Here is a 16,250-nt window from a genome sequence, read left to right on the forward strand (position 1 = left end):
TCTCTTTTCTGCCAAGGCAACCAGTTATATCTCTTTGCTATGCAATGAACTGAGCTTCACCCTTTATTCCCGAAATGATCCAGATGTTCTTTCTCAAACCAAATTCCGTGAAAAACCCTCTAGAGTGAAACAATCTACCCACCTACCCCCTACTGTTGTTTTGTATCCCAACTTTCCCATGTTGGGACTCATTCCCATGCTGATTGGAGATGATAGATCTTCCCCATCCCATCTGGAGGTGAAGGACCCTTTGGGGAATGTTGAGCCCCCAAGACCATTCTAACTTTACCTCTTGAATCTCCACCACCATTTGAACAAGTAAAAGAATGGAGCATGATGAAAGCCCTCATTTTCAGCTTCACTGTTGAATTCACCAGCGAGGAGCGAGAGGAAGACTGGGATTGGAAGGAATCCCATTAGTGTGTGTTTTGAACCCAAAATGTTCCCCACAACCATCTTTTTGGGGGCTGAAGAGAAGACAAATCCCCTCTTTTCCACTAGTCTTGTAATCCCCTGACCCCCCCAAGGATCCCTCCTGTGCATTTTAAGGAACGGATTGCAACGCTGATATAAAACCATACAAGCCTTGGTATTAAAATCTGGTCGTCACAAATAGCCCCCGAATCAAAGCGGGGGCACCACATGACAAACAAACAAAAAATGCTCACCCTTTGTGAATGCCTTGTGGAGCTTGTCCATGACATCGCTGAATGCGGCATCGCAGCCTGAAGAGTCAGCAGAGCCCAAAGTCATATAGGTGTTTAAGTAATCTTTGGCATGGAAATGCTTCTGGTAAGCCTCTTTGCCAGTGAAGTCCTCCTCCATGGTGTCTCTCAGCCTGCAAAGTATGAAGTGGTGCTTGCTCTTGCTCTTGTCGCTTCTCAATGTATAGCCTCACCTGTTGGGCAAGGTTTTCTAATTTGGGACATGTGGTCACGTGGGGGGGGGGCGTTCCAGAATAATAAAGATAATAACAATGCGTATTCCCTTACATCTGGAAACTATGCACTTACTAGGAGTCAGGAATGTGGACCTAACCGCCAAGCATATGGACAAGTTATTGCAGTGCCCTGGGATTAGTTTTCATCGCATAATCCACCGCAAACTGAACTCACAGACTTAGCATTGTGTGATGGTGCATCTGCAAACATGCCCAGGTCCCCTTGCCAATAATAATAATAACAATAATAATAATAACAACAACAAAACCAACAACCCACCAGGACAAAATTTCTCTGAATGACTTTAATAGCCATTGGGAAAATCTCTTGTTACGGCCTTTCGGGGACGAAAACTGGCATCTTCCATGAACAATGTGGCAAGGATGCAAAAGTGATTTTCAGTGCGGTGGTCCCTTTCTGAAGAAGATATAAAGTCTCTCTTAGGTGTGTTGTTGTATATGTGTGTGTGGCAGACACACACTAGAACTCACTAAGTCAGAAAAGTTAAGAAAAGAAGTCAGAAAACTCAAGGGTCAGAGAAGACTCCACACATCAAATGGTGTATCACTTGGACCTCAAGGCTCTTTCACACTAGAAAATTATGGCATAACAATGACAACAACAACAACAACAACAACAACTATTATTATTATTATTATTTTACCTGCCTCTCCTCAAGGAACAAGGTGGGGTACAACATAGAGCAAAACCCATAAAACCATTTAAACACATTAAATTAAAACACATAAATTTAGGACACATTAAAAATCAACCAGTATAAAATTAAAACATCTCCATTTAAAATGCATAGTTTAAAATGGATAGGGTAGGCCTATCAGTTGGAAGAGATAAAGTTCAAAACACACTGCAGAAATCATCCAGTTTGAGATCGCTTTGAAGCCTTGGCTCAGTGCTAGGGAATCCTGGGAACTGTAGTTTTGTGAGATTTTCAGCCTCCTGTGTCAGAGAGCTCTGTTGCCACAATAAACTGCAATTTCCCCAGGATTCCTTAGTAATAAATTCTGCAGAAATTTAAGCTTGGCCACTAAGAAAACTATGTCCTCACTATCAGTGGTCAAGTGTGGCAAACACTGACCAAGCATCTCAGAGCGCATAATATCAAAGCCAGACTCTTCCACAGCATCTTCTACCACCTCCATCTTCAGATAAAGTGAGGTGAACTTGTGCTGTCCAACCACATAGTAAGTTTCTCCAAGAGACACTGCTAAGATGAGGTGGTCTCCAGGCTTGACCAAGGAGCCCATATTCTTCAAGGCTGACTGGTAGGTGGAAGGTCTTCACAAGCTGATTCCAAGCAAAAAGCAGAGAGGATGCAACTGACCGTTTGGACCATCAGTGGATCCAGAGGGTTGGCCTGAGTCACGTCACATTTCAGAACTTGCTTGAGGTTCTTCCTGAGCTTCTCTTCCTTTTCCACCCATTTCTCCCTAAAGGGAATGAAAAGATGGAATTGGCATAGCAAAACAGTTATGAAACCCTTCTTTTCCAAAGCTTGGAGGCAACACATTAAAAGTAAAAATTATTTGCAATTGGTTTGGGGCTTATGTTTTTGTTTTAGAAAGCTTAACAATGGGCCTGAACAGACATGTGTCCTAAGAGTCTGGAAGCCACCTCAAAGCCAAGGGGCTTTTGGCCTCTTAAGATGTGTGTATCATTTAAACAGCATACCTCCAAAGTGACCCGAAGCAGCTTTATTTTGGCCTGTCCGTTCAGGCCCTAATTCATATCTCCTATCTTGTTTACAGATCAAGAGAGAGGAGATCATTGGAAGGACCTGGCAGGGGAAGACTGGAGAAAACAGGAATGAATGGGCATCAGAGTCCAGTGGTCTCAACCTTGGCTTTGCTAGAGCTACAAGCATCCTAAGCCAAGGCCTGGGACTTCTTTCAATCAATTCAGCTTCATAGATGGTGGACAGGGTCAAAGGCAAAAAGGTGGAGCTAATAATACCAATCTGTTTTATCCCACTAACCTTCCTGGCAGTGAGTAAGCTGTTAGAGAAGCATTGCAACATTTTAGAAACGGAGCAGCATTTGCGTGTATGGGAGACAATAGTTTGGGATATTATTGGGCTTTTCAAAGTGACAGGGAAGCTGTTGTCATTGCACACACCTTAAACAAGTGGTAAGGAAATTTTCAGCATTGGGTCACAAGAACAACAAAGAGCTAGAAGTGTCAAGGTATTCCTTGGCTAGTAAACAGCAGCAGTTTGAGGATGAAATATGTTTCAGATAAGAGATTTTGAGATAAGATAGAAGCCAGCCGATGACTTAAGATTGCAGCCTTGGCCAAAATAAAGATTCCAGACTTTGTAGCGTTTACCCAAAAGGCATGGGAATTTATCTGGATAAAGAAAAAGTGAGATAATAATCTAGCATGAAAATAGCTTGCTTTGAGTGTTCTTTGCTGCAGTCACCAAGGCAGACCTGAGGCAAGTCATCACAGCTCTTTCACAATTGCCAACAATTGTGGAAAAGATACCATTCTGGCCTACAACTGCCACAGTCCCAGCTGGACCAGCATTACTCCTGTCAAATGGGGGATTCTGGGAGCCGGAGCCCAAAAACGTGCCATTGCCATGTGGTTGGAAGGTGATTTGAAACAGGTTTTGTTTCCTTGAGATTTTTTTTTTGGTCACATATGGGCAAGCAGATTTCGCAAGGCTTTCAAGCAGGGCAACCTGTCAGGCCTGTTTATCAGAGATGCAAAAATACCAATGCATTCACATATTGTGAGCATTTGGACACATGTGCCTTCAAGTAGCCTGATGGCTTATGGCAAACCCATGAATTCCAAAGGGTTTTCTTAAGCAAGAGATGCCCAAAGTTGGTTTGCCATTGCCTTCCTCTGAAACAGTCTCCAGGATCTGCTATTCTTTGGAGGTCCCCCCATCCACGTCTGACCCTGCTTAGTTTCCTAGATCGGATGTGATCTGGTGCCTTCAGAATATTTAGGCTGGTGAGCCATGTCATACCAGTTCTCCTGCTCTTTTCTCATCCAGGTTTAGTATTTTGGTGATTTATTTTTCTGACAGGCTATTGGGGCAATGGCTTTATCTGACTATCTCTTCTCTTTAACCACACTAAAACCTTATAACTGAAATACTGTATCAAAGAAACATGGCATACTGTGCCACCTTGCTGCAAAAGTGCAACACTGCACAACTAAATGTGCATTATGCATTGAACTGCAGTGCACCCTGTGCAACCACACATTCAATGCACAATGCACCACCAAGCACACGGCACAATGCATGACTTGCAATGTGTCACAATGTGGAATGATATCATGTGCGTAACTCTGTAACCTTCCTTTGAATATGGATGTTATCCCTTGGCCAAAAAAGTGCAACTGCATGGGTTTGAGAACTTACGTACCTGCAACATACCAATGAGATGCCAGTCTATGTGGCTGGAAAATTGTAAGCATAACTCCCCCAAGCTCTTAAAGACCAAATCATGTGTTGCTACAGAGATGTCTGAAGACTAGCATCCAGTTTAGGAGAGACAGGATTTGGAGGGGGGGGTATAGCCACACTGGGAGAAAATACAACCAAGAGGAGTACTGTGGGGCCCTTAAATACTACCCAAATTAATGTTGTATAATGCTTTTGTGGACTCTGTGGGTTCCATTCCAGAAAAGCTGTGTGCCAGGCAAAACTCCAAGGTGTCCACAAGACTCCTGTGAGTTGTTATGGAAAAGGGATGGGAATCCTGTGTCTCTCCACTTGTTATCGTGTTGTAAGTCCCAGTACATATAGGCAGCACAGCCAATGGTGAGGCATGCTGGGAACTGTCATCCAAAAACACCAGGAGAGCCACAGGCTTTCCATTCCTGTCATTAACAAATGAAAAGATAGCCATGAGATATCAATTCATTCTCTCCGTACCCGTCCCCCTCCAACTGACAGATGTATTTCACCATTGGGGTCCAATCGAAGGCTTCCAGATCCTTCTTCAGCCACTTTTGCATCTCCCCCTGATTCTGATGGACAAAATCGGTGGCAATGATCTCTTGGAAGGACTCCCAGGCAGAGAGGAATTGGTAGATGGAGGGTCCACTGCCAATGTCAATGAGGGTCTCTCCCCAGATGCCATCTGTGTTTCAAAGAAACCGTGAGATTCCCCTTCCTTTGTTGGATTAACTACTTTCTTCACCCTTGGCCCATCCTTGACCCATGCTCTTTAGATGATGGTTTTTCTGTGTTTTTTTGCACAAAGCATTCAATTAAATCTCCTTGGCACTCAGGGGCTATTATTCAATTGAATCTCCTTGGAATGCAAGGGTTATTACTTTCTTTGTTCTTAAAGAAGAAACCCAGTGCTCTTCTCTGACAACCATCTCCACAAACACATACACACACGTGCGCACACACCCCTAGATTAAATCTTTATCTCCTTCTCCCTTTCCTCCTCCTCCTTCTATTCATTTGCACATGATTATGTATTAACCCGCATTGGCATACAGTGGCACAGGGATTATTAGCTTTTCACTTCTTAAATAAGAAGCCCAGTTTTCATCTTTGACAACAGATTGCACAAACACCCCCCCCCACACACACACACACCCTAGATTAAGTCTGTATCTCCATTCCCCCTTTCCTCCTCTCTCTATTCGTTTGCACATGGTTATGATTTAACACCCATTGACACGCAGTGACACTGGGGTAATTGGTTTTCCACTTCTTACATAAGAAGCCCGGTGCTCTTTCCTGGCAACAGAGTCCACAAACACACACGTGATGTAACACACAACTGGGGTCACTCAAGTGTGGTCCGTACCCCCAGCATCCCCCAAAGGACACCACCGCCTCATCCTCATCAGCAGCCATTGCCATTTGCCATACTGACTAAGGATGATGGGACATGCTGCCCAACCCATGTGGAAGATGGGCAATATTTGGGGCAAGACTGAACCCTTCCAGTTGTGCCATAATTTTTGTGGTTGTTGTTGTACTCATCCAACCCACTGAACGTGGAGCACGGAGACAAGATCAGGGAATAACTCACCACCATCACAGTCATTCATGGGGATACTCATGCAGGAATGCCTTGTGGAGATTATCCAGAACGAAACCTAGCCTCTTATCATTTCCTGAACAGTCAAAGACTCTGTACATATTCAAAAAAACCTTTTGCATCAAAATGCAGACTGTAAACCTTTTTCCCAGTGAAGTTCCCTTCCACGGTGCCTATGAACCTGCATGTCTTTTGTGCCTATGGTTTCCCATTTATAACCCCAGTGTGATGGTTCAATAAGTTTAGATTCTGGACTTAGCCATCTTTAGGCAAGGACAGTATGCATTCCTTCACAGTGTTTAAGAAGCAACGCATGCTACGACTGCCTTCGCAAAATGATCCCCCAGAATCAGGTAAAAGGGTGGGCATTTTATTCCCCCAAATCCCAGTTTGTTGCTGAATCCACGCAGAGCTAAGCCTGGCATTTCTCCAGCTTTATTACTTTCCTGTTTGTAAACAGTTTTCTGAGGTGATGGCATGATACCCAGGGACAGCTGTTGGCTCCGTGGCATCCACTCTTGGAGTCAATCCAGATCTAGGAATGCCGATGCTTAAACATGAGACCTTCTGCATTCAAAGCCACTGAGCTTCGGTGAGCATTACAGCATGAAATCTCAAGTAGCGAAGCAAAAGAGTCCAACCCAACACTGGTAAAAAAGCAGAACAGAGTCACTGAGGTATTTTGTGCCAATTGCTTTCTGCCAAACTGGAGTCCCATCCCTTTGAAAAGCAAAGTGTGAGACAAAGGAAGCACAGAACAACTGGCCAATTCTTTATGAGAACTTAAACAATGAGTCTTCAAAGATCCATGCATGTTTTGCACAGTTTTGCTTCCTTTCCGCAGTTTTGCTTAATGTGCATGAATAATAATAATAATAATAATAATAATCTTTTTCAAGACTGCCACAAAAAGGTCTCCTTCTCCTGGGGAATGAAAAGAATAATTTTGCAGGCCCTTGTCTTTGAGGACAAGAGAAGGGAAGATTTACTTCCCTTGCTGAACCAAAAACTGAGCATTTGGTTGACCAGTAAAACTTGCAATTATTTTCTAGAAGGGTACACAATTTTGCGTGAAGCAATTGATCTTAGTAAGAGGCCGCAAACAGTCAACAAAATGATGCAAACACAGGCAACTTTGGTTCCTGCACCTAGAAAATTTTATTGCATTTCAATTTCCAACATCCCTGTGAAAGTAGGTTACCTTTGTACCGATTATATGGGTAAGCTGAACGGCCATGGAATAGGTTATATATCCATTAAATCATTAGATTTAAAAACAGCAATGAACAAACCCTATTGTGAGGCTCAAGCTAAGGATATTAGTGTGTCTTCTATACTGTCTGTTGGGCTTAAGCCTTTGTTCCTTTGCAGGCTACAATGAAATACAGTGCAGTGAAATCACACATGTCCAGCATCACTTTATCAACCCTGGGTTGTGTTTTGAACTGAACAATGGTAAAACCATTTGCGGTGAGGGCCTCTCTCAGGAATTTCTCGGTGAGGAACAAGCTGGAGAACTTCCGGGAGCCAACCATGTAGAAGGTGGTCTCCAAAACCCCACAGAGCACCAAATGGCCTCCAGGTTTCAACAAGGAGCTGATGTTCTTCACAGCGGTCCTGTAGCTTTCGTGGTCACTGCAAGCAGCCTCCAGACATTCTGAGGAGAGGACACAGTCCACTTGGGGCAAGGACAGGGGAGCCATGGGGTTGCCGAGGTGGACATTGCATTTCAGAACCTGCTTGATGGATCTTCTCAGCTTTGCCTCCTTCTCGGCCCACTTGTCTCTGCAGGAAAGGGACAGAAAAGAACCCATGACGTTTTGTGGAGTCTCAAGCCTCAGGTCAAGCAGCCAAGAAGAGTGGCTCCTACCCAAAGCCCTCAGCCTGAACTCAGGAAAAAGAGGCCTGGATGGGAATGTTCTCCTCACACAATGTGATCTTTATGTCCAGCCTGTGGATCGGTCCATGCCTTGGACTTTGGCACAGTTGAAACTTGGAATGACTTTCTCATTCGCAAAGCAACACAATGCCGGCATTCTAAAGCTCACAGAAAGGGAAGAGGAAAATTGAAGACCCTACTATTTGAGCAGGCATTCTCCTAACACCTACCCCGACTATGCTTTGATCCTCCCCCTGCCAGTGTGGCCGCTGGCAGAATTGTGTTTTTAATCTGTATTAATTATGTATTATGTATTGTATTGATGTTGTACACCGCCCTGGTATTTGATAGGGCGGTATATAAATAAACATTTTATTATTATTATTATTATTATTATTATATGCCGAATCAAAGACCAGGGGCAGAGACATGAAAGTTTCCAACTTTCTTTCCACAGCTTCAACTAAACTTTATCTTTCAGATTTCCCCCCATTCTCTCATTGACCTTTCCCTTTCCCTGCAGAACTGTTGTACTTTGTCAACATTATGTTGCGTCACTTTGTCCTCCTCCTTGCTCCCGCTGTAACACATTGGTCAGAAAGGCCTTGAATTGTTCATGGCCTCTGAAAAGTCCAACAGATGGACGGACCGATGGCCATACCTGTTTCCCTCCAGCTCACACACGTATTTCACCACAGGGCTCCAGTCAAAGGCTCCTGGTTCGTTCTTCAGCCACTTTCTCGTCTCTTGCAGGTTTTCGTCCAGATAATCAGAGGCAATGATGGTCTCAAAGGCCTCGCAGGCTGAGATGAGTTGGTAGATGGTGGGGCCGCTGCCTATGTCGATCAGGGTGTCTCCTTTCATGGACCCTGGGAATAAAGAAGTGGAGGAGAAGAATGAGAAGGATCAAAAGCCTCCTTCTTTCCTCCGATAGTAGCACCTTGAGACCCCAAAATGGGCATCCCAGGCTGCATCTGCACTGCAGAAATAATGTGGTTTGACACCGCTTCAACTGTCATGGGTAAATGCTATGGAACTCTAGGATTTGTATTTTGTTACGGCACCAGAGCTCTCTGATGGAGAAGGCTAAATATCTCACAAAACCTCCAAATCCCAGGATTCCATAGTACTGAGCCATGGCAGTTAAAAGTGGTACGCTAACATGTATTAATATGTATTATATTTAATTATTTTCGTGGAATGTATGCCACAGGCAGGCTTATTTTATCTATTTTATCTATTTTAATTGATTACACGTACAGTGCTGTGTAAATTTACAGTGCTATATAAATAAAGCTTAATAATAATAATAATAATAATAATAATAATAATAATAATATAATGGTACCCAATTTGTATTAACTCTACAGGGCCGATGCAACCCCAAACCTTTTTGGTCAATATCAAAAGAGCAGGGATAAAACTTCGTAAACCTAATAAATAATAAAAATAAAAATTTTATTTATATACCGCCCTTCCTACGATCAGGGCGGTGCACAGCAAATCAAATACAATTACAAAATACACATACAAATACAATAAAACTATTAAAACCCGTATTAAAACCCATTCTAACCAGCTACCACTGCTGTCAGAGGGGGGGAGAGACTAGCTGGAACTTGTGTCTGGGAATGCTAGCTGGAACAGGAAGGTTTTTAATTCCTTCCTGAACTGGGTCAGGGAGGTGGCCGAGTGGAGCTCTATGGGCAGCGTGTTCCAGAGGGTCGGGGCAATGATGGTATATGACCTCCTTGCTGTGGAGGCTAGTCTAGTCCCTGGGACCCTCAGTAGTTGCTGCCCAGATGTTCTGAGGGTGCGGGGCGGACTGTAGGGGAGAGGCGGTCCTCTAGGTGTCCTGGGCCCAAGCCATGTAGGGCTTTATAGGTTATATCCAACACCTTGTATTGCGCCCGGAAGCGAATGGGCAGCCAATGCAGATCTTTAAGTACAGGTGTAATATGGCTGGCCCTGGATGTACCAGTGACCAGTCTGGCTCCCATGTTCTGTACCATCTGTAGCTTCCGGGTATGGACCTAGGTCTAATCTGGAGAACTGGGAAGGGACAAATGACATTGATCTGCAAAAAAAGTAAGCATGATTTGCTAACAGTATCCTTAAGGCAATAGCTTCATGGGAATAACCCTTGCCTTTCCTGAACCAGGCTGTTGCTTTTACTTAGCCCAGTCATCCTCTCTGCACCAATGGGCAGAAACTTTCTGCATGGAAGACAGGAGTATTTCCCTGCCCGTAAATGCCATGGATTGAACCTGGGTCTTGAATTCAAAGTCAGGGCTCAGCCATTGGACCAGAGAGCTTTTGCTCCTTACTTTGACAGACACCCAAAGATTACAGCCATGTGCAGGCAGTAACTTACCCAATGCAAAGGTTTTGCAAAGGCATTCCAAATAAAATATAGTGGTCTCATCTCCCAAAGTGCCTTCTCCAAACTTGTAGTATTCTAAATAGGACCGAGGATTGAATTCTTTCTGGTAAACATCCCCTCCGGTGAACTCTTCCATGATGTGCTGCTCCCTCTTGGGTTTCTGGACAGCAAATGCAATGCTTTCCCTTTCTGGGCCTCTTGTACCCAATGCCTCTTTGAGGACACCTCTTGGCAGTGAAATTTCTATTGGTTGGCTTTAGCTAAATAGCCTTCCCCTGAGAATAGAAGCAGAAAATAAAATTTGCTTGGAGGTCGGTTTCTGACTCAAATGCTTAGTTTCTCAGTCAACCCAGGATACACAGTAAGTAAGTAAAGTAAGACAGGATCAAGGAATAATTCACCACCAACATCAGGGGATATTCATGGGGATACTCACCCGGCAGGAATGCCTTGGGCAGATTTTCCAGAACAAAAGCTAGCCTCTTACCATTTCTTGTTTAGAAGTCAAAGATATAGCTGTGTTAGTCTGTAGACTCAGTACATAGAGAGATTCTGTAGCATCTTTGAGACTCACCGAAAGAAAGAAATTGGCAGCATGAGGTTTCATAGGACTTTATCACACACAGGCAAATTTTGGGGCAAGTTGGTTAAATCCCGTGCAGAAACGGGGTTTAAAAGTTTCATCTCTTGATAAATCCTCAGGTTTGTCTGACTGTCCTTTGTTTGTTTTTACATTGGATTGGCTTTAGCGTTGCAACAAATGTAAGACAAAAACATATTAACTTCTTCCCAAACCACGTGATTGAGCGGGTGAACCTTCTTCGTATTGTACGCGACTGTTATGTCCCACGCATCAATGAAGGCCACATTCAGATCCCGGAAAACCTCCTTTAGTGCAACAGACTGAGCGTAGCCTTGAATATCTCCAAACCTTTCCTGGTCCACCTCCATCTCCCGAATGTTCTCTCCCTTGATGATGACTCTCATGTCTGGACTCCTCAGGAGAAGGCGCTGGACGGCCCTCCGGATATTAACCACCCGTCGAATGAAGAGCTGGATGGGGAAGGGTCGGAAGTGCTGGCCCAAGCAAATGACAATAGTTGTGTCTCTGTCACCGGCCACGTTGTCGATATCCCGAGCTACGTAGCTGTGATCTTTCACTGTGTAGCCATGAGTGCCGACGTAAGGGTGGCCATGCTTTTTTGACTGTATCCAAATATGTCTGGCCAAATCCACAGCCAGCAGTTTCTGGAGCTTTTCTTTTGGATAGATGTCTAGATATTCAAGAGCTAAGGTGGAAACAGAAATAGAGGCAACGTCAGTTCAAGTATGATGGTGACATGTGTGCATATATATATGGAAGGTAGGGTTTTTTAAGCCAGAGAAGGGAATGATTTGACCTTCCAGATGTTTATGGATTGAAAGTCCCAGTAGCCCTAAGAGATCCATCCTTGGTGTAGTTTTTTTGAGCGTTGGTCAGGGTGATGGCAATGGAGTAACCACACCACCATGTTTGATGGAGTAACCATGCCACCATGTTTTTGGGTGGTTTGGGGCTGAATAATTTTCATTTGGTGTCCCTTGGGAGGCCTTGGAGGGCCAGAAAATAATGGTAGGGGACCACATGCTTCCCATGGGCCAGCCTTTCCTCACTCATGTGTTACAGGGAACAATGCAACATCGCTGACGCTGAAGACCTACTGGTCACTCTTTTTGTAAGGGCTTCCATCCATTGCCGCAGAGTCGAGTCTCCCATGAAGTAAATCATCTTGCCCTTCAAGCACGTGTTAATCTGCTCCAAGGTGTCAAAACGTGGCATGTTGCAGAATGCGGGGTGCCACTGGTTTTGCCACACAAAGCCACTGGGAACTGGGGAGCTCACACCAATGCAGCATTCCTTGCTTGTCATGGTCTTGTTGCCTAAAAAAGGGAAACTAATGCAGTTGACAATAGACTTGGAGATTATTCTGTTTGGAGGGAACTGGAACCAGAAACAAAGCATGGATCGGGGTTGTGATCTAGGAGGATCAGAGGGAATCCCAAAGTCCCTGTAGGTAGAAACTGGGCATATAAGGAGCTGCCAACAAAGGTAACATTTTGGACCCTGAAGAAGAGTCAAAGTATTTGAGACCAAAGTTCTCCAATTGCTGATCCTCCTCAACTGTATTGAGAAACATATCCTATTGCAAGTTTTGATTTAAGTAGATGCCCTGGATCATTTGTGCAAATGTAGTCCCAACAATTGATACAATGGGTCTACTTATCTGGGACTAAACAATCAGATTTGAATTTCACGGTTTCTGATGTTGGAAGGACTGTGTGGATGTTGGAGTTAGTGTCCATTGGTAAACCTGGACCTTTTCACACTACACATTTATATCACAATTTAATGGCCATGGCGACATCACATGGAATTCTGGGATTTGCAGCTTACATATATGACCAAGTTACCTGAAAACTATACTTTGAGCTGGTATTTTGGTAGAGCAGAAATTTAAGAACTCCTTCCTGATTGCTGACCCTAAAATTCCTGATGAATTTCATGAATGCTTTATTGCCATTTTGAAAACCTGGCAACACTACTTTCAAAAGAGAGAAGGGGTTAGAGGTCCAGAAAAGAGAGGGACCTGCCTTTCTTGGTTGCCTAAGCGGGGGTCACCAAAGGTGTGATGAAAACTGAAAAGTCCAGCTCACCTTTGCACTGTACAACCTGAATAGCCCCAAACAATTGAGGGATCTCAATGCCAGTCTTGAACCTTTAAGGGAGAGAAAAATTGACACTTCAGTCAATCATCATCATCATCGGTACACCTTGTTTGCTGAAACCCAGTCTTCATATCTAATTGGTCCCTTCTGGATCCAGAAGGCTTGGCCAAGGAAGGTCTTGGTTGACCCTTGGTCTCCATCAGACAATGAAAATTTCCAAAAATATATCAGCAGAAATGAGACATTTGTAAAGTACAAGGATGACCCTGAACCACTGGAAAACCCAACCACATTTCAGGCTAAAGGGAAGGGACACAGATCAATACTATATGGAAATCAAACATTTTCACATTAGAGAGCACAAAAGTCGATACCTCTTTAACAGACTCTGTTCCAACGTTGTCAGATATGAGATGGGTTTGTTGTAGGACTGCAGACTGACAAAAGCATCGCATGGCACATGCTTTGGTTTGAGGCAGTAGAAGGCTTCTTGGTCCCGCTCATCCAGATATTCACATAATTCTGCATTTCTGGTCAGGTTAAACCCACATTCAGTGGTGACTTCAGATGTTCCATTCAAAAATTTACCTGTGAAACCAATTTTGCCGTAACCTTTCTTCCTCGCCGCCCACAAGGCGGAAACTCCTTCGCTGGGGTGGATGAGCAAGATGGAGGCTCTGACGTTCCCCTCCCAAAATAAGGTGAAATTGACCAAATACGTCCCATTCCGGAAGTCTTTGATACTCCCAGATGCTCCAGCCTTGAGATCCAAAGAGTAGATCCTTGCTCTTAAGAAGTCTCCTCCATACTCCTTCCTCTTTCCTAAGTGGTCATACATATCCAGTCGGACCATCAAGTGTTCTCCTACACAGTAAGAGTCTTTGTGGTTCAAAATGGTGGTTTTGCTGTACTTGGCACTTGTGGTATTATTATACCCTGAAGTGACATTGGGCATCATGCGGTCCAGCTTTGCAAGGGATTTCTTCTATTTCTTCATTCTTCTTGCTTCTCTACTTGTCTGTCTTGGGGTACACTCCTTACTCCGCCATGTATTGCTTTGTTCTTCTTCGACTGTACCATTGGTATTAAAATAAATATATAAATAAAATTAGAACTTCCTTTTCGAGATGTATAATGATATCTAACACTCGGATGTGATTATGCAAATTTAAAGAAAATGAGTACTCACCAACAACTGCAGCAACTTGATTTGCTCCGGTTGCTCCATGGGACCCCCCCAAAGATGGCAGGCTTAAGCATGAAACCATAAAGAAAACAGGCAAATAAGCATTAACAAAGTTCACTCCTAGACACATGACAAACAAAAAATCATTAACATCGGCTGTTACAGCACAGCCAACAATAAAGTGCTTCAGTCACAGTGGAGGTGGTGTTTCCAGCTGCACGAGCCCTAAGAGTCCAGAAGCCAACAAGCCAGCCCCTCCAGGACTGGAGCGTGGCTTTGGTGCGACTTCTGGACTCTTAGGATGCATGCATCATTGAAACACCCTCCTCCACTCTGACTGCAGCTTTATTTTGGCTGTCTGTAACAGGCCAAAGATTCACCTCCTAGACTCTAAAGACCAGAGTTCAAATCCCAACTTAGCCATGGAAACACAATGGGGGACCTTTTTGGAGATGCCAGCAACGGATGCTGGTGAAACGTCAGGATTAAACTCTTCTAGAACACAGCCTCAGAGCCCGAAAAACCCACAACAAACTATGGATGCTGACCATGAAAGCCTTCGACTTCACTTTAATGTGGATTCATCTTTTTACCTCTGTTTGCATTCTGTGGGAGCTGTAGCTGAGGATGATGACCATTGCAATGAGAAGCACCAGGAACGATGCCAACCTCATGCCAGGCGCCAAAGGCCAAGGAAGCTTACAACTCTATTAATGCAAAAAGTTAAAATACAATTAAACTATAAAAGCTCAGTTTATCAAAACACAAGTTGGGGAGGGGGGAATTTAAAACAGACTTTTATAAACAAACAAACAAACAAACAGATTTAAAACAGAATGGAATACAAATGCAGCACCAGATTCTATCTGCCGCAACATATATTAAAAACCACATAAGGCCAAGGTGGCTTACAACTCTGTTCATGCAAAAGGTAAAACACAATTACACGGAAGTTCGGCTCATCAAAACACAAGTTAGACAAACAAATTACAAACTGGTTCGTTCGTTTGTTCTGTTCTGTTTTAAATCTGGATGGTTTTTTGTTCGTTTAAACAAACAATCAAACAAAAAACCACCCAGATTTAAAACAGAACAGGGGATCTTGGAACCAAACCACAGAGGATACTTAAGGGTCCACTGTAGTTGTAATAATAATAATAATAATAATAATAATAATAATAATAATAATACCCCATTGTATTTAATGGGACATTGTATTAAAAGCCTCATCTACCACAACATCCCAAAAGGATGGACTTAATCGCTGCATGATTACCAAACATTCAAGAGCCTTCTTGGTGGCTTTTTGGGAAGTTTCCTTGGGTCCCATTTTGGGAGAGTCATCTAAATAAATAAATGAAAATAAAAGAGAAGTTTAAAAAGGAATAGGCAACATTTTCCTGTTTCGTCCTTCTTCTGTGGCTCACAATAAGGTGGAAGTTTAGAACATTCGATTGTCAAGATTCTTCAGTATCAACTGTTGCAGGGAGACAGCATGCAAGTAAATCCCATCAGTTCAATGAGTCTACTCTTGTTTATTCTGACAGCAAATGTGCCGTAGTGGTTTGAGTGTTGGACTATGACTCTGGAGACCAGGGTTCGAATCCCAGCTCAGCCATGAAAAAAAAATCCCACTGGGTGACTTGGGCAAGTCATACTCTCTCAGCCTCAGGGGAAGGCAATGGCAAGCCCCCTCTGAAGGCATTTGCCCAGAAAACCCCATGATAATTCCAGTGGAGTGCAGTGCTCTGAGTGTTGGGATCCCCACTGGGCCATAGGAACCCACTAGGTGACCTTAAGCCTCAGAAGAAGACAGTAGTGCCTGGCAGGGGGATGCTGGATGTTGTAGTCTAAAAAAGAGGAACACTTCCTAGAGCTCTGGGATGCTGTCCTGCCTGAAATGAGATGGAAGTGCATCAAGCCAAAAGGTGTGCTAGATACCATAATGTGCCAACCCCAGAAGCTGGGCCTGATTCTCACTTACTTGCATGTCGTCTTGTTCTAGGATTATCTCTTTCTCTGTCTTTCCTTCTTTCTCCCCTGCATGTCTCCCTTGTCCTTCTTTCTTCCTTCTTCTTTCATTGCTTTCCCTCCCTCTTGATGTCTACCTTTGACA

At 43.7% G+C, this 16,250-nt stretch overlaps 2 protein-coding genes and 1 pseudogene across 5 annotated transcripts; all 3 read right to left on the minus strand.

Moving 5' to 3' along the window:
• Nucleotides 1-624: 624 nt before the first annotated feature.
• LOC121933987 lies at nucleotides 625-6,081 on the minus strand (annotated as a pseudogene).
• Nucleotides 6,082-7,114: 1,033 nt separating this feature from the next.
• On the minus strand, nucleotides 7,115-10,427 carry LOC121934787 (nicotinamide N-methyltransferase-like). The gene is made up of 3 exons (XM_042475630.1): nucleotides 10,234-10,427; nucleotides 8,521-8,728; nucleotides 7,115-7,765 (listed from the first exon to the last, which is right to left on the minus strand). Exons 1-3 carry the CDS (start codon nucleotides 10,376-10,378, stop codon nucleotides 7,330-7,332), a joined length of 789 nt encoding a protein of 262 aa, XP_042331564.1. The 5' UTR covers nucleotides 10,379-10,427; the 3' UTR covers nucleotides 7,115-7,329.
• On the minus strand, nucleotides 10,378-13,943 carry LOC121934786 (NXPE family member 4-like). 4 transcript variants are annotated; one of them, XR_006104670.1, is made up of 5 exons: nucleotides 13,323-13,940; nucleotides 12,937-12,998; nucleotides 11,944-12,162; nucleotides 10,817-11,531; nucleotides 10,378-10,517 (listed from the first exon to the last, which is right to left on the minus strand). XR_006104670.1 is itself a non-coding variant. In XM_042475628.1 (4 exons), the coding sequence occupies exons 1-4, from the start codon at nucleotides 13,904-13,906 to the stop codon at nucleotides 10,972-10,974; spliced, it is 1,425 nt and encodes a 474-aa protein (XP_042331562.1). In that variant the 5' UTR covers nucleotides 13,907-13,940; the 3' UTR covers nucleotides 10,514-10,971. The 4 variants fall into 4 exon arrangements, 2 of the variants coding, with proteins under 2 accessions (XP_042331562.1, XP_042331563.1); XR_006104669.1 differs by having other exon boundaries at nucleotides 10,382-10,517; nucleotides 10,679-11,531; XM_042475628.1 differs by having other exon boundaries at nucleotides 10,514-11,531.
• Nucleotides 13,944-16,250: the final 2,307 nt, after the last annotated feature.

Source organism: Sceloporus undulatus, chromosome 6, assembly GCF_019175285.1.
Source record: "Sceloporus undulatus isolate JIND9_A2432 ecotype Alabama chromosome 6, SceUnd_v1.1, whole genome shotgun sequence".
Taxonomy (NCBI): domain Eukaryota; kingdom Metazoa; phylum Chordata; class Lepidosauria; order Squamata; family Phrynosomatidae; genus Sceloporus; species Sceloporus undulatus.